The sequence below is a fragment of the Ranitomeya imitator genome, chromosome 4 (assembly GCF_032444005.1).
Source record: "Ranitomeya imitator isolate aRanImi1 chromosome 4, aRanImi1.pri, whole genome shotgun sequence".
Classification (NCBI taxonomy): Eukaryota; Metazoa; Chordata; class Amphibia; order Anura; family Dendrobatidae; genus Ranitomeya; species Ranitomeya imitator.
In genome coordinates, this window is record NC_091285.1 from 352,914,232 (window position 1) to 352,932,723 (window position 18,492).

Sequence of the window (18,492 nt, forward strand, 5' to 3'; positions counted from 1 at the left end):
ATGGCACGGTCTCCAGACTCTAATAATCTAGAAATGGGACCGCTAATTTCACATGTCCTGTTTATCCAGTCATTCAACAGTAGAGATTGTGTTTTCTTATGTTTTTATCATCCTACTTTAGAGGTTTCTTCCCTTGTATGCCTTGTACTGTTATTATCATTCATGCATGAGCAGGTACACTACTAATAAATCAGAAAGTCTCCTATATTATTAGTGGAAGGAATTACAGGGCATAAATTTAAAGAAGCCCTTCTATGAAGATTTGTTTAATTTTTCTATTTTACCAAATCTGTGTATATGTGTATGTAGTTTGTTGATATATTCACCTGCCGCCTTCTCCGGGATCCAGATTTGCTTTGCTCCTTCTCAGTGATGTCCCCATTATTCAGACAATCCTGCTCACTTTATGATCTACGTGTGAGACGTAAGTTTCTTACAATGTATAATGTTGTGACCCTCCATAGATGTACATTGTAAAAGCCCCTTGTGGGTCACATAGCACACAGCGTGACCCGGACTGTTTGAAGAGCGGTGATGTCACTGAGAAGAGAAGCAGAACGGATCTGGTCACCGGACAAGATGGCAGTAGGTGAGTAAATTCATCTACTGACACTACACCACGTATATACACAGATTTATAAAAAAAAAATCTTCATGGGAGGGCTTTTGTAATAAAATGCTTAATGAAAAGGGATATATGTCCTTCACATGGCCAGGGCAGATATTTCCCTTGGCTTCTGCATTTAGGAACAGAGCATTCAACTATGACCGTGATCACTGGCGGTCTTACTGACACTTATTCAGCACCCGTACTTTCTAGATTTGAAATATTTATATAGTATTTTTCTCCTAGATGTAATACATCTTCTAGTTTTGGATCATGAAGCCGATGTTTTTCTGTTGATTTTTGAAGCCATGAAGCTGTTTCCAGACAAGGAAGATATTCAGATATATGGCTGCCAAGCTTTATATTTGCTTCTAATGAAAGGTATAGTGTGCTGAATTATGCAAATATTAAAGTAGTCCTAATTTACTTCTAGAGATCTTCTAGGCGTCTTAGTCATATTTAGGCTTAGTGTATCTTCTACATGAATGTGCACAAAGATTCTATGCAAAACAATCAAGGAAAAGAAAATGAGTAGAACTTAGAAATCCTGAATTGTAATGTACCAGTGCTTTGGAGTATTTCATCAGTATTTCACATTACTATTTGTAAGCGAAAACCAGCAGTGGGTCAAAAATACAGAATTGCTGCAATTGAATTGGTAGGTAGATCATCACATCAGATTGGTGTGGGTCCTCCACCCAGCACCCCCTCAGATCAGGTGATATAAGCTCTGGAGGCGGCTTGGTGTACATGTTAACCCTGGTTTGGCAAGACTGACGTTTTCAACACCAGCCTTGACAGATCCATAAGAAAAAAAAATGTGGATGCAAGGTCTATGATAAAACATGGATATACTTGCTTTAACGAGAACCTGTCAGTAGGATTTATCACTATAAAGTAAAAGTATGGCCATAATGGTGCTATTACACAGATTAAATTGATACCTTTGTTGAAGGAATCTGATCAGTGGTTCTTTTTTAATCATAGTTTTCTTCTGATGACTTCTTATGTGCTCGGATCTCGATCTGCGCATGCGCCAATTATGGTGCCATTTTATTGAATACCAGACATGGAATCTCACACTGCGCACACCGGAGGCCCTGTAGAACAGTGACATCTCCCGAACTGCTTGAGAAAGGCTTTTGGAAGCCGAAATGTTGCACCACGCCATGTGGGCCCTATAAAGTCCACTTATATTTTTGCTAAAACCTGGAGTGCTGCCTTCCATTTTTTTGGTCCCTATAGATAGATCTATCTATCTATCTATCTATCTATCTATCTATCTATCTATCTGTGTAAACATTATTCTTCAATGGAGTATGTAAAAGAGGAGGTTGCACAAGGAAATTACATCACAATTCTTTTTTTGTTAAATAATATATCTTTATTTAGCTTACAAAAACGCATACAAATCCTCATGAAAAACACGCATGAAAATCCGCATCAAATCCGCATAAAAAGCACATCAAAAACACGCTGATTTTCAACTGTGTTTTCTGCCAAGAGAGGATGAAACCGCACAGAAAATTCCACAGGCAAATCCGCAACGTGTGCACATAGCCTTATAGCACCATTACGGCCATACCTTTACTTTATTGTGATAAATCCTGCCGACAGGTTCCATTTCAGTGCTACTGTTTGTGTCAGTTCTCCCAGTTTGTTTTTAGAATTGTAAAAACATTAGGCAGTTGAAAATTCCAAAAATGTGGTTTGAAGCAGACAGGCCTAATAATTGACAATCATAGTATATTCCACTAAAGGTCGGATACAATGTAATACACTTCTTGGCGTGAATAATCAGTGAGTGCTCAGATTAGGTCAAACTATATAACCCGCTTTTGACAAGAGTCTCTAGAACTCAGCTGATTCTGGTCAATGTTATACATAGGAGGCTTTGGAGCCATGGAGAGAGGATCCACCCCTAAGGACAGGAAACCCTACAGCTTTAAAAGATGGAGCCCTCTAGTACACTTCAGTGGTTTCCTGTCCTTGAGAGAGACACTACAGTTCCCCAGTGCTGCCAGGGAGAAAGAAGTCTACCTGGGCTGCTGTGACAGCATCGCCGACATCGGTCAGTTTTAAGCCAAATGTCTCTGGTCTGTCACAGCTACATGAATGGTGCAAGCAGGAGACAAGGGCATCTCTGGCAGGAGCATGGCCCGGTGGGGAGCAGTGCATCCTTGGCATCCAGCTTAATAGATGACGTCATCTCCGTGGGCACAGCTTGGCATGGTGCCGTGCTTCCACGGAACGGAGGAGAGCGTTTGATGTCAATACCAGGGGCACGGCCTGGTATGGCGCAGTGCATACCCGGAATCAAGCTGGATGAAGTCACTTCAGGGAGCACGGCCTGGTATTGTTCAGTGTATCCCCAGGCAGGAACAGCACTATCCTGGGGAGGGTGGGGCAGGACGCATACCCAACCCAACCCTGACTTGATTGACGTGGAACCGGGCAGAAGAGGGTTTATAGGGGATAAAAACCTCTCCTTACAACAGGACCATGTTGCAGAAAAGGGATTCCATATGGATGATAACCAGCCTGGAGAACCTACGGATACAGCCCCTCCAACCTTGGTAGTCCTGAGTTAGGTGGGGGTGAATCGGGTTTGATCCCTGTGTAAATGATCCTAAATACCTGTATTTTTATTTATATGTTTTGTAGGACAGACCCAGGAAAGTGCAGTCTAAGGCCACATTCACACGTTGCTTTTTATCCTGCGGGTTCTCCCGCAGCGGATTTGATAAATCTGCAGGGCAAACCCGCTGCGGTTATCCCTGCAGATTTATCGCGGTTTGTCCTGCGGGTTCCGCTGCGGGTTCCGCTGCGGGATTTACCCCTACTATTGATGCTGCATATGCAGCAATATGCAGCATCAATAGTAGTGTTAAAAATAATAAAATCATGATGATATACTCACCCTCCGACGTCCCGATCTCCTGGGCGCTGCAGGCGGCGGTCCGGTTCCAAAGATGCTGTGCGACCAGGACCTTCGGTGACTTCACGGTCATGTGACCGCGACATCACCGAAGGTCCTGGTCGCATAGCAAACCTGAGACCGGACGGCCGCGTGCAGCGCTGAGACTTCCGAGGGTGAGTATACATGATTTTTTATTCTTTTTTTTTAATACAAATATGGTTCCCGGGGCCTGGAGGAGAGTCTCCTCTCCTCCACCCCGGGTATAACCCGCACATTATCCGCTTACTTCCCGCATGGTGGGCACAGCCCCATGCGGGAAGTAAGCGGATCAATGCACTTTTATGGGTGCAGAATCGCTGCGATTCTGCACAAAGAAGTGACATGGTCCTTCTTTTTTTCCGCAGCAATTCTGCGCGTTTTTTTTCGGGTTTTTCCGCATCATGTGCACTGCGGTTTCTGTTTTCCATAGGGTAACATTGTACTGTACCCTGCATGGAAAACAGCTGCGGACCCGCAGCGGCAAAATCGCCGCGGTTCCGCAGTAAAAACCACATAGTGTGAACATGGCCTAAATCAAAGCACAAGGAATGTGCATTATGGAAGGGCAGCCTAGCGGTCTCGTATACTAAAAATCTATGTAAGGAATGCATCGAAAGAACCCTATCAGAAAAATCCCATTCCTTTATGGAGAACATGAGAACCATTATAAGGGTTGAAATAAAAAAAAAATTCTTTAAATGGAATTAAAGCCAGCATGTCATCAAGAGACGCATGGGTAAACTCTAGTTCAGAGGAAGAAATAGAAGTTTGAAAACTAGTTGGTTACTATTCAGATTCCTCATCATCATCATCCTCCTCCTCCTCTTCTGATGTCAGCGGAAATCAATCTCATTTTCCAGAAGGGGATACAAGCAAACTGGTGAAGGCAGTTAGGGCAACCATGAAGCTAGAGGACATTAAGGAACCAAAATCATGCAAGACCTTATGTTTGGTGAATTAGAGGTCATGAAACATAAGGTTTCCCCATCCAGAAGAACATAGCTTTGCTGACTAGAAGGGAATGGAAAAAGACAGACAGGAATGCTTTTACCCTGAAGGAAATTAAACGGAAGTATCCCTTTGAGGTAGAGGATTCAGAAACCTGGGGTAAAGTGCACAAAATAGTTGTGGCTTTATTTTATACAAGGAGTCCCGTAATATAGAGCTTCTTTTTGACGATGCAGACCTTTTAAAGGACCCAAATAATAGGAAGTCGCAAAACTTTCTGAAGAAAGCATGGTAATCCGGGGCATCAGCCTTTAAACCAGTATAGCAGCAACATGCAAAGCGAGATCTCTGAGCGTGTGGCCTAGCCAATTGGAGGCACAAATCTTAATACATACTTACCTTATAATGTCTTCACATCCTGTTCTGTCCAGATGTGTCCAGATCCCAGAATTCCAAGCGGCGGAAGTTCACCGACCGCCATATTGGGACACCCAAGTGATGGGTGTCTCAATATGGAAACTGCTGGTGGTACCAGTCTCCTGCGCGGTTCCACCAGCGGAACACCGTCGCAACACACACACACACTATACGCCGCACACACCACACACACACTGTATATGCCGTACGCAACACACACACACACCCTGTATACGCCGTATGCGGCCTTTTGCAGGGTACCACCAGCGGACACCGTCGCGAACACGCCGCCGCCGGGATCAGCCGAATGATTCACTGACCGCCACCATCTTTGTACAGGAGGAACGCATGCGCAGTTTTAATGTGATCACCGTTATCTGTCTGCTGGACGAGTTGTACTTTTGAACGACACCATTGGTTTTAACATATTGTGTACTGGAAAAAGGGAAAAAAATTCCAAATGCAGTGAAAAAAAGTACAATTCCACAATTGTTTTTGTTTCACTTTTTTACTATGCTACATGCTAAAACTGACCTGCCATTGTGATTTTCCAGGTCATTACGAGTTGATAGACACCAATCATGTCTAGGTTTTTTTTTTATCTAAGTGGTGAAAAAAAACAACTAATTTGTGCCATTTTCCGACACCCGTAATGTTTCCATTTTTCGTGATCTCTGGTTGGGTGAGGGCTTATTTTTTGCGCGCCGAGCTTTTAAAAGTTTTTAAAGGGAAGGTGCCGCGTTTTAATATTGTAAAAAAAAAAAAAAAACCTCTTTAATTCCTTATTTTTATAAGTTATTTTCAAGTGCACGGTGTTTATTGTTTTTTTTTTAATTCATTTTTTTTTTGTGCCACTGGGCGCCGCCATTTTCATTTGCAGGACTGTAAGTGTAGCTGCACACACTTACAGTCATCACATACGGCAGCCCTGGACATAGACATCTGTAGTCGGGTGCCGACCCCATAGCTGCCATTATATGCTGCTCTCTGCTCTGATGTGGCCACGCCCCCTGGGCTGTCTCCACATCACAGCAGAGGCAGGAGATCGGCGCCATCTTGCTTCAGCCTACAGTGGAGTGTACCTGTGAGCTCCACTGTGACTGAGCTGTGCTGTAGGAGGAGCAGCTCCATCTGTCTCCCCTTACACTCAGCGGCCGTTCCCTGTCCTCTGCTGCCTGGTGTGTGGCTGAATCTCTAGAATCGCTAGAGAGTCTGAAGTGCTGGGGTCTGATGTTCTCTTATCAGGAGCTGCAGAGAGGTAACAGAGGGGGATGGGGGAGGCTCTGTGCTGCTCCGACCTCTCACTGCAGCTCCTCACAGGACATCAGACCCTGCATCTATCACTATACTGTGCTGAGCCGTGTATCTAATCCTCTCCTGTGTAATACTGTCTGCTGAGCCGTGTATCTAATCCTCTCCTGTGTAATACTGTCTGGTGAACCGTGTATCTAATCCACTTCTATGCACTCCTCTCCCCCCTGCATATCTTTCCCCATTGCACACACAACTCAATGCGTGCGATAACAGGAGCTGCGGGCGTCATGCTGTATTATGGCATTATGTGAGATCTATATGATGGTATTATGTGATCTGTATGGCGGTATTATGCTTGATCAGTATTGTGAGAATTATATGGTGGTATTGTGTGTGATCTATATGGCGGTATTATGTGAGAACACTGGCAGCATTATTTGTGATCTATATGGCGGTATTATGTGAGAACACTATGGCAGCATTATGTGTGATCTATATGGCAGTATTATGTGAGAACACTATGGCAGTATTATGTGTGATCTATATGGCGGTATTATGTGAGAACACTATGGCAGTATTATGTGTGATCTATATGGCGGTATGTGAGAACACTATGGCAGTATTATGTGTGATCTATATGGCGGTATTATGTGAGAACACTATGGCAGTATTATGTGTGATCTGTATGGTGGTATTATGTGAGAACTGTATGACACAGTATTGTGTGATCTATTTGATAGTATTGTGTGTGATCTATATGGCGGTATTATGTGAGAACACTATGGCAGTATTATCTTCAGAAAGCGGACCCATTCTATGGTGGTTCTGGCTGAGCACCTGCACGCGGGTCTGGGGTAATAGAGGGGGCAGCATGACCTCCAGTTAGGTGCAGTCAGGGCTGGTGAGGCAGCTGAAGAGAGGGGTCTCATTTTTATCGTTACTATATGGCTACATTTCCTTCCCAGCGTCACCCCAGACTGCGCCTGTCACCTTGCTTTCACACATTGCCAGGACAGGATGGAGAAGACAGGATCTGAGGAGGGGAATGGGGTCTGCATGCAAAGTCTGGATCAGAACAGGCCATCAATCCGCAGAAATGTTTCCTGGATTTCTGTGGAGCAAACAAGCAGATGGTCCATCCATGAGTATAAAAGACAGCGCTCTATGTACAATCCCTAGCTGCTCCGCACACCGAACAGGGGGCCCCCATAGACCAGCACACCGCTCTCCTGAAATACTCTGTGCTGCTGTCACCCTGCTCCCTCCACCACATATCTCCCAGAATCCTTGCTGCCTGCCATCCTCGGTGACCGTAGACTTGTCAGTATAAGGCTGCTTTCACACTAGCATCGGTACGGGCCCGTCGCAGTGCGTCGTACCGACGCATGCTGTGAAAGAAATGTCCGACGTGGGCAACGGAAGCAGTCTTACGACGCTTCCGCTGCCCCATTGTAAGGTCTGGGGAGGATGGGGCGGAGTTTCGGCCGTGCATGTGCGGTCGAAAATGGTGGACTCGATGCACAAACGTTACATGTAACTTTTTTTGTGGCGGCGGTCCACCAAAACATGATGCAACCGTCGCACGACAGTTACGACGTGTGGCAATATGTCGCAATGCGTCGGTAATGTTAGTCTATGGGGAAAAAACGCATCCTGCAGACAACTTTGCAGGATGCGTTTTTTCTTCTGAATGACTCATTGCAACGTACAGCCAACAACGCTAGTGTGAAAGTAGCGTAAGGCTGGTTTCACATTTGCGTTTTTTTGGGTGCGTTTTTGCGGTAAAAAACGCAAAAAAACGCATGGTGAAAAAACGCATGTAAACGCATGCAAACGCTGCGTTTTTTTGACGCATGCGTTTTTGCATGTGGTGTAAAAAACGCTGCGTTTTACCGCGTTTACATGCGTTTTTTCATGCGTTTGCGTTTTTTAAACGCATGCTGAGAAATGTGTGACAGCTGCCAATCATTAAAAAAAAGTAAAAAACCCACTATAAACAGAAATAGTTAGGGTTAGGGGTAGGGTTAGGGGTAGGGATCATAACCCTAACCCTAAAGGGATCCTAACCCTAACCCTACCCCTAACCCTACCCCTAACCCTAAGGGATCCTAACCCTAACCCTACCCCTAAGGGATCCTAACCCTAACCCTACCCCTAACCCTACCCCTAACCCTAAGGGATCCTAACCCTACCCCTAACCCTACCCCTACCCCTAACCCTAAGGGATCCTAACCCTACCCCTAACCCTAACCCTACCCCTAACCATAAAGGGGTTAGGGGTAGGGTTAGAGTTAGGGTTAGGGGTAGGGTTAGGATCCCTTTATCACCTTTACGTTGGGTGGTGGCATATTAGTGTGTTTTCAGGGTTTTTAATAAAAAAACGCATGCGTTTTTTAACGCAAAAAACGCATGCACCAAAAAACGCATGCGTCCCCATTGACTCCAATGCATTTTTTGACACAAAAAAAACGCATGAAAACGCATGCGTTTTTTTTGGTTCAAAAAACGCTTCTAAAAATACTACAAATAGCATTTTAGAAAAAAAACGCATGCAGTAAAAAAACGCATGCGTTGCAAAACGCGACCAAACGCATACACAAAAAAACGCATGCGTTTTCAATGTTAAATATAGGAAAAAAAAACGCATGCGTTTTTAAAAAAAAAAAACGCAGCAGACAAAAACGCAAGTGTGAAACCAGCCTTAGGCTGCCGTCCACGTTCAGTATTTGGTCAGTATTTTACCTCAGTATTTGTAAGCCAAAACCAGGAGTGGGTGATAAATGCAGAAGTGGTGCATATGTTTCTATTATACTTTTCCTCTGATTGTTCCACTCCTGGTTTTGGCTTACAAATACTGAGGTAAAATACTGACCAAATACTGATAGTGTGACGGCAGCCATACTCTGCAGTCACCAACAAAATGGCTGCTCACTGGGTTCCTGAATATCATCCTCTCTAATCCCTTAGCAAACACCCAGAAGGGGAGGAGAGGAGACATCACACACGTCAGCAGACTCCGCCCAGAATTACTGCAGTGCAGTAATGTGAGCTAGTTGTACACTAGGTTTTTCTGAAATTTCAGCAGCTGCTCCCCCTAGTGTTGAAAAGTGGAAATTCCAAAACTTTTCAAATTATTTTTCATATTTTACTAAATTATAAACAAATGATAATATTTTTTAAGAAAATGTAATCATTAATTCTTTACGTTTTTACAATTTCTGAAAAAAAAATTGTTTTTGATGGCACCTTCCCTTTAAAGATACCGTTTTGGTGCAGACACAAACTTTTGATCTCCCGTTATAGCATTTTAATGCAATGTTGCTGCAACAAAAAACGTAATTCTTGCATTTTGACTCTTTTCTCATTACGCCGTTTAGCGAACAGGTTGTCTTTTTTTATATTGATAGACTGGGGGATTCTGATACCAAATTTGTGCATGTTTGATTTTTTTTTTAAATTGTTTTATTTTGAATGGGTAATAAGGGGTGATTTGGACTTGTATATTTTATTTAAACTTTTTTTTTAACTTTTGGCATGCTTCAATAGTCTACATGGGAGACTAGAAGCTGCCATAACCCGATCGGCTCTGCTACATACAGGCGATGATCAGATCGCCTGTATGTAGCAGAATTGCTTACTTGCTATGAGCACCGACCACCGGAAGTACGTGTTAAATGCTGCTGTCAGAGTTTCAGTGGCATTTAATGGGTTAACAGCCACAGGAGTATCGCGCTTCCTCAAGCGGCTGTTAGTGGCAAATGTCAGCTGTTCGCCCCCGGAGCTCACATCAAAGGGAGGGTGTCCGACATCGGCGTATTATTACGCCCGATGTCGGAAAGTTTAGTTAAACTAAGCAAACGGAGTTCCTCTTGTGCTCTGTAAACCACTGAAGTGTACTAGAGGGCTCTATCTTTTAAAGCTGTAGGGTTTCCTGTCCTTGGGGGTGGATTCTTTCTCCATGGTGCTGTCGTTGGTTCTGGAAAATCCGATTCCCAAAAGTAATCGTCATTTTAATAATCTCTGAGCATATTTTTAATATTTTATTTAATACCAGTATGCGTTATGACTGTCATGTTGCCTCATAGCATTACATTAGGAATACCCATTTGAGGGAAATTTTGTTTCTGACTTATTGTGAAAGTCTGTAGTCATCAACTTCCTCTTTGATGCAGCTAAGCGATGAAACAGGACCTGGCAGTTCTCTTAACATGTCTATTTTAGTAAATGTGTATTCTTCCTGAAATAATAATTCTGGAGCATCTTTTCTCATAGCTCTTCTTTGTGTTGTTCCTCTTTTATTCCTCCTCGAAATTTGGGAATAAGTTTGTAACTGGGAGTTACCAGTTGAGATTGTGACCCTTCACACACAGACACTGTCCACCTTTCTAGGTGCAGCAATGGGCAGGAGAGATTCAGCATGTGATCAGAATTTATTTTGTTAAATGTATATTGAATTAGTATTACTTTTAACTTTTTTTTCCATTTTTGTCCAGTTCCAGAAGAGCAATTAACCGAATTTGTAGAGAGCAAAGATCATCTGATCATCCTGAAGGTTCTTACACAGTATAAAGATACAGAGTCTGTCATTTACCAAGCTTTACGTGTTTTGATCCCATTGGCAGGCCCACGTAAGTTACTATAATATTAGCATTTCAAAAAAGCCTAGTTTTTCTTATTCTGTGTGCATGATGCGTTCACACAGATTGTTTTATGTACATTTTAACCTCTGCAGTACTTCAGCCGTACCCATAACGTACTTTTTTTTTTAGGTTAGCCTCATTCTTTGCACTATTGGCATTTTCTTGAGTCTCAAATTATCAATTAGGGTTTTCTTAACCCCTTAGCGACCGCCGATACGCCTTTTAACGGCGGCCGCTAAGGGTACTTAAACCACAGCGCCGTTAATTAACGGCGCTGTGGAAAAAGTGAATAGCGCCCCCCAGAGTCGGATTTTCTCCGGGGTCTTGACTGCCGGGGGTAGCCGAGACCCCAGAGAACATGATTCGGGTTTTTTTTTTACCCACCCCGCATTTGCGATCGCTGGTAATTAACCGTTTACCGGCGATCGCAAAAAAAAAAACAAAAACGCAATATCTTTTTAATTTCTCTGTCCTCCGATGTGATCGCACATCGGAGGACAGAGAAAAGGGGTCCCAGGTAGCCCCCCAATACTCGCCTATCTCCCCCGGTGCTCCTCGTGGCTCCCGGTGGGCGCCGCCATCTTCAAAATGGCGGGCGCATGCGCAGTGCGCCCGCCGGCCAGCCCCGCGAGAATCTTTGGGGTCTCGGCTGCCGGGGGTAGCCGAGACCCCAAAGAGCATGATCAGGGTCGGTTTTACCGACCCCTGTTTTGCGATCGCCGGTAATTAACTGTTTACCGGCGACCGCAAAAAAAAAAAAAAAAAGTAAAGTGTAATTCTCTGTCCTCTGATGTAATCGCACATCAGAGGACAGAGAAATAGGGGGATTCGGGGACCCTGTTATACTCACCTGTGTCCCTGGATCCTCCTGCTGCTCCTCCTGGCCGCCGGCAAAAGAAAATGGCGGGCGCATGCGCAGTGCGCCCGCCATCTGTCTCCATCTGCTGGCCGGCAGGAGAACAGCAGTTGGGGCTAAAATTAGGGCTAGGGTTAGGGCTAGGGCTAGGGTTAGGGCTAGGGTTAGGGCTAGGGCTAGGGTTAGGGCTAGGGTTAGGGCTAGGGTTGGGGCTAAATTTAGGGTTAGGGTTGGGGCTAAATTTAGGGTTAGGCTTCTTTCACACTTACGTCGGTACGGGGCCGTCGCAATGCGTCTACCCGACATACCGACGCACGTTGTGAAAATAGTGCACAACGTGGGCAGCGGCTGTAGTTTTTCAACGCATCCGCTGCCCAATCTATGTCCTGGGGAGGAGGGGGCGGAGTTACGGCCACGCATGCGCGGTCAGAAATGGCGGATGCGACGTACAAAAAAACGTTTCATTGAACGTTTTTTTGTGCCGACGGTCCGCCAAAACACAACTGATCCAGTGCACGACGGACGCGACGTGTGGCTATCCGTCACGATCCGTCGGCAATACAAGTCTATGGGCAAAAAACGCATCCTGCGGGCACATTTGCAGTATCCGTTTCTTGTCCAAAACGACGGATTGCGACGGATGCCAAACGATGCAAGTGTGAAAGTAGCCTTAGGGCTAGGGTTAGGGTTGGGGCTAAAGTTAGGGCTAGGGTTGGGGCTAAAGTTAGGGTTAGAGTTGGGATTAGGGTTAGGGTTTGGATTAGGGTTGGTATTAGGGTTAGGGTTGGAATTAGGGTTACGCTTGGGATTATGGTTAGGTTTGGGATTAGGGTTAAGGTTAGGGTTGTGATTAGGGGTGTATTGGGATTATGGTTAGGTTTGAGGCTAGGGTTGAGATTAGGATTAGGGGTGTGTTGGATTTAGGGTTTTGATTAGTGTTATGGTTAGGTTTGACATTAGGGTTGTTTTGGGGTAAGGGTTGTGATTATGGTTAGGGTTAGTGATTAGGATTATGGACCAGGTTGGGATTAGGGTTAGAGGTGTGTTGGGGTTAGGGTTGGAGCTAGAATTGGGGGGTTTCCACTGTTTAGTTACATCAGGGGGTCTCCAAACACGACAGCCAATTTTGCGCTCAAAAAGTCAAATGGTGCTCCCTCCCTTCTGAGCTCTGCCGTGCACCCAAACAGTGGGTTACCCCCACATATGGGGCATCAGCGTACTCGGGATAAATTGGACAACAACTTCTGGGGTCCAATTTCTCTTGTTACCCTTGTAAAAATAAAAACTTGGGGGCTACAAAATCTTTTTTTGTGGAAAAATATATATATATATATTTTTTTATGACTCTGCATTCTAAACTTCTGTGAAGCACTTGGGCATTCAAAGTTCTCACCACACATCTAGATAAGTTCCTTGGGGGGTCTAGTTTCCAAAACGGGGTCACTTGTGGGGGGTTACTACTGTTTAGGTACATCAGGGGCTCTGCAAACGCAACATAACGCCCACAGACCATTCTATCTAAGTCTGCATTCCAAAACGGCGCTCCTTCCCTTCCGAGCTGTGCCGTGCGCCCAAACAGTGGTTTACCCCCACATATGGGGCATCAGCATACTCAGGATAAATTGGACAACAACTTTAGTGGTCCAATTTCTCCTGTTATCCTTGTGAAAATAAAAACTTGGGGGCTACAATATCTTTTTTGTGAAAAAAAAAATATTTTTTATTTTCACGACTCTGCATTCTAAACTTCTGTGAAGCACTTGGGCATTCAAAGTTCTCACCACACATCTAGATAAGTTCCATGGGGGGTCTAGTTTCCAAAATGGGGTCACTTGTGGGGAATTTCTACTGTTCAGGCACATCAGGGGCTCTCCAAACGCGACATGGCGTCCGATCTCAATTCCAGCCAATTCTACATTGAAAAAGTAAAACGGCACTCCTTCTCTTCCAAGCTCTGCGGTGCGCCCAAACAGTGGTTTACCCCCACATATTGGGTATCGACGTACTCAGGAGAAATTGCACAACAACTTTAGTGGTCTAATTTCTCCTGTTACCCTTGTGAAAATAAAAATATGCGGGCAAAAAGATCATTTTTGTAGAAAAAATGTGATTTTTTTTTTTTTTTTTTACATGGCTCTACGTTATAAACTTCTGTGAAGCACATGGGGGTTCAAAGTGCTCACCACACATCTAGATAAGTTCCATGGGGGGTCTAGTTTCCAAAATGGTGTCACTTGTGGGGGTTTTCCACTGTTTAGGCACATCAGGGGCACTCCAAACACGACATGGCGTCCAATCTCAATTCCAGCCAATTCTACATTGAAAAAGTAAAACGGCACTCCTTCTCTTCCAAGCTCTAACAGTGGTTTACCCCCACATATTGGGTATCAGCGTACTCAGGAGAAATTGCACAACAACTTTTGTAGTCTAATTTCTCCTGTTACCCTTGTGAAAATAAAAATTTGTGGGCAAAAAGATAATTTTTGTGTAAACAAAAGCGATTTTTTTATTTTCACGGCTCTGCGTTATAAACTTCTGTGAAGCACTTGGGGGTTCAAAGTGCTCACCACACATCTAGATAAGTTCCTTAAGGGGTCTAGTTTCCAAAATGGTGTCACTTGTGGGGAGTTTCCACTGTTTAGGCACATCAGGGGCTCTCTAAACGTGACATGGCGTCCGATCTCAATTCCAGCCAATTCTGCATTGAAAAAGTCAAACGGCGCTCCTTCACTTCTAAGTTCTGCGGTGCGCCCAAAAAAGTGGTTTACCCCCACATATGGGGTATTGGCGTATTCAGGAGAAATTGCATAACAAAATTTATGGTTACATTTCTGTTTTTACACTTGTGAAAATAAAAAAAAATGGTTCTGAATTAAGATGTTTGCAAAAAAAAGTTAAATGTTCATTTTTTCCTTCCACATTGTTTCAGTTCCTGTGAAGCACGTAAAGGGTTAATAAACTTTTTGAATGTGGTTTTGAGCACCTTGAGGGGTGTAGTTTTTAGAATGGTGTCACACTTCATTATTTCCTGTCATATAGACCCCTCAAAATGACTTCAAATGTGATGTGGTCCCTAAAAAAAAAATGGTGTTGTAAAAATGAGAAATTGCTGGTCAACTTTTAACCCTTATAACTCCCTAACAAAAAAAAAATTTGTTTCCAAAATTGTGCTGATGTAAAGTAGACATGTGGGAAATGTTATTTATTAACTATTTTTCGTGACATATCTCTCTGATTTAAGGGCATAAAAATACAAAGTTTGAAAATTGCAAAATTTTAAAAATTTTCGCCATATTTCCGTTTTTTTCATAAATAATCGCAAGTAATATCGAAGAAATGTTACCACTAACATGAAGTACAATATGTCACGAAAAAACAGTCTCAGAATCAGCAGGATCCGTTGAAGCGTTCCAGAGTTATAACCTCATAAAGTGACAGTGGTCAGAATTGCAAAAATTGGCTCGGTCATTAAGTACCAAATTGGCTCTGTCACTAAGGGGTTAAAGTACCGCTTCAGACTTTTTTTTTTTCGATCCCAGTTTATGTCAGTACTCCCCGGTCAGTGTCTTAGGCTATGTTCACACCTTGCGTCGGGTCCCTGCGGGTTCTCCCGCAGCGGATTTGATAAATCTGCAGGGCAAAACAACTGCGGTTCTCCCTGCAGATTTATCGCGGTTTGTTCCGCGTTTTCCGCTGCGGGTTTCCGCCTATACTATTGATGCTGCATATGCAGCAATATGCAGCATCAATAGTAATGTTAAAAATAATAAAAATTGGTTATACTCACCCTCTGATGTCCGGATCTCCTGGGCACTGCACCCGGCGGTCCGGTTCCTAAGATGCTGTGGGAGAAGGACCCTTCGTGACGTCACGGTCATGTGACCGCGACGTCACCGCAGGTCCTGGTCGCACAGCAACTCTGACCGGACAGCCGCGTGCAGCGCCCAGGAGCTCCGGACATCAGAGGGTGAGTATAATCAGATTTTTTATTTTTTAACCCCAAATATGGTTCCCAGGGCCTGGAGGAGAGTCTCCTCTCCTCCACCCCGGGTACCACCCGCACATTATCCGCTTACTTCCCGCAACGTGGGCACAGCCCCATGCGGGAAGTAAGCGGTTCAATGTATTCCTATGGGTGCAGAATCGCAGCGATTCTGCACAAAGAAGTGACATGCTGCGGGTTGTAAACCGCTGCGTTCCCGCGCGGTTTTTCCCGCAGCATGTGCACAGCGGTTTGCGGTTTCCATAGGGTTTACATGTTACTGTAAACGCTATGGAAACTGCTGCGGACCCGCAGCATCAAAATCGCGGCGGTTCCGCGGTAAAAACCGCTAAGTGTGAATATAGCCTTAATCTGTTTTCAGTCCTGGCTCGGTCGCCCTGGCACCATTCAACTGCTTCTATAAGCTTGGATTGCTCTGTATAGGACTCATAATGTGGCTACAGAGCCTTGCTCTAAATCCCCATAGACTTTTTTTTAAAATCTTCTCAATGCAGTGACTTCATATTGATCACTGCGTGATCGGGCAGGTAACATTTTACTGTCTTTTTTTTAAAAACTTTTTACGTTCGTCAATATTTTTGAAAAATTGTGCAAAAGAATTCTGCTGTATGTAAAATCTCTCCAGTGGGAAATTGCACGTGCATTTGTGCAAAAATGTTGCAATATTTTGAAAAGTTGCAAATGATGAATCAAATTAAACCCAACCGACAATGGCGACCTAAAAACCCCCCAGACCAGATGAATACATAAAAAAGTGACTTTAAAAAAGGCAAAAATGAAAAGATTACTATAGATCAAACAAAAAGCAAATGCATAACACACAGAATTAGAAAAAAAAACCGAAAAGTAATGAAGAATTTGTGTCATTGATGTTTTTACATACTGCACTACCTGGGGTAGAAACACCACTGCAAGCCAAAGTTTTTATTATCTTGAGTGAAATTTCATACATGGATATGAGAATACATTCTAATGCCTTTCCATTGTAACGTTAACGTTCTTGCTCTGATCGTAGATGTGACCACTTTCCGCACTTATTCGCATGTAGTTATAGACGTATCTTGCACTTTGCCCAAATATATGTAAATTATGTTATAGTATAGAATATTTCTAAAAAATATCTTATTTCTGTTACAGCTTGCAATGTGGAAGTGCTTATGTCTGGCAATGTCAGATGCTACAACATAATAATGGAAGCAATGAAAACATTTCCAAACTGTGAAAACATACAAGAAGTCTGCTGTTGCTTGTTCCAGAAACTTACATTTGGTGGGTAAATGAATGTGTCTCAATTCAGTTTTCTACATAATTTTAAGAAAGCAATCAACTGTTTATTTGGGGAGAAATAGCAAATTGGTAATATGTACATTTCTCAAAAAAATAATGGGAACACTTCAACAACACAATGTAACTCCAAGTCAGTCACACGTCTGTGGAATCAACCTGTCCAGGAAGAAATTATAGGCAATTAGCAAGACAACCCTATAAAGGAGTGGTTCTGCAAGGAGTGACCACAGACTATTTATCTGTTCTTATCCTTTTTGGCTGTTGTTTTGGTCACTTTGGCATTTTGTCATTGCTTTCACCCCTAGAGGTACAGTAGCAACCCACAAAAGTTGCTCAGGTAGTGCAGCTCATCCAGGATGGCACATCAATGCGAGCTGTTGCAAGAAGTGTAGCTGTGTCTGTCAGCACCATGTCCAGAACATGGAGCAGATGCCAGGAGACAGGCCACTACACCAGGAGAATTGGAGGGGGGCGTAGGAGGGACACAACTTTAGCATTATTTTCTTATCTTGAAGCATTTCCACTGAATTTGGATCAGTCTGTAATTTGATTTTCCACTTTGATTTTGAGTATCATTCCAAATCCACACCTCCATGGGATATTAGTTTTTTGGTTTACATTGATCATTTGTATGTTTTATTGTTGTCAACGCATTCCACTATGTAATGAATAAAGATTTGCAACTCTAATATTTAATTCAGTGATATCTGGGATGTTGTATTTTTTTTTTTTTTGAGCAGTGTATATGTTTGGTGATTTTATTTGTGTATGCATCTTCAATCCTTCATGTTGAAGTCATTGAAACATGATCGCTGAGCCCTATGATTGACTTCAATGGTCAAGTGCGCTGTAGTTGTGGCATCACCGCTGCGGCCTGTCATCAGAATGGGAGCAGTGATGGGAAGCCGCTGCTGGAGCAGAGTAAAGCTTTGGTGATTTTTAAGTTTCTGAAAGCCCTACTAAATACTGTATTCTTGGAAAACACTATGAATGGTTGAGAAAATATTTTTCTTATTTTGCTTTCACATATTTTGTAACTAAAATAATAATGTTGTTACTTTATATCTTTTTAAAGGAAGCTTTTTTAATATCCTGGTGTTAAATGAAGCCCATGATGTCATTATAAAAGCTCTGATAAGCTATTCTGCAAATTCAAGACTGCAAGCAACTGCGCTAACATGCATGGCTCTTCTTAGTAAGTCTTCACTTTTCCCCATCCTTCCTCTACACATAAGAAAAAATCTGTATATTTATGCAGTACACCCCCCCCTAAAAAGTTTTTGCTGCCTAACAGTTCAGCTATAATGGGGCACATTAATTTATCATGTGGCGCAGTAATTATTTTAAAGGTGTAATTAGATGTTAAAGGGATTATCCATTACAAACCAATCCAGCAAAATCTGAACTCCAATTTGGTGCTTCTTTCCTTCTGTGCCTCAAAAGTAGTTCTCGACCACATATGGGGTATCTGTGTATTCAGGAGAAATTTCACAACAAATTATATGGTCCTCTTTTCTGCGT

At 43.3% G+C, this 18,492-nt stretch overlaps 1 protein-coding gene across 2 annotated transcripts in view; it reads left to right on the forward strand.

The window, feature by feature from the left end:
- Positions 1–18,492, forward strand: part of LRRK2 (leucine rich repeat kinase 2) — a 321,822-nt gene that overhangs the window by 46,471 nt on the left and 256,859 nt on the right. For both annotated transcript variants that reach the window (XM_069765011.1, XM_069765012.1), the window contains exons 6-9: positions 854–988; positions 10,679–10,813; positions 16,822–16,953; positions 18,047–18,166. In XM_069765011.1, coding sequence (XP_069621112.1) covers positions 854–988; positions 10,679–10,813; positions 16,822–16,953; positions 18,047–18,166 — 522 coding nt within the window. The remainder of the gene's footprint in view (positions 1–853; positions 989–10,678; positions 10,814–16,821; positions 16,954–18,046; positions 18,167–18,492) is intronic.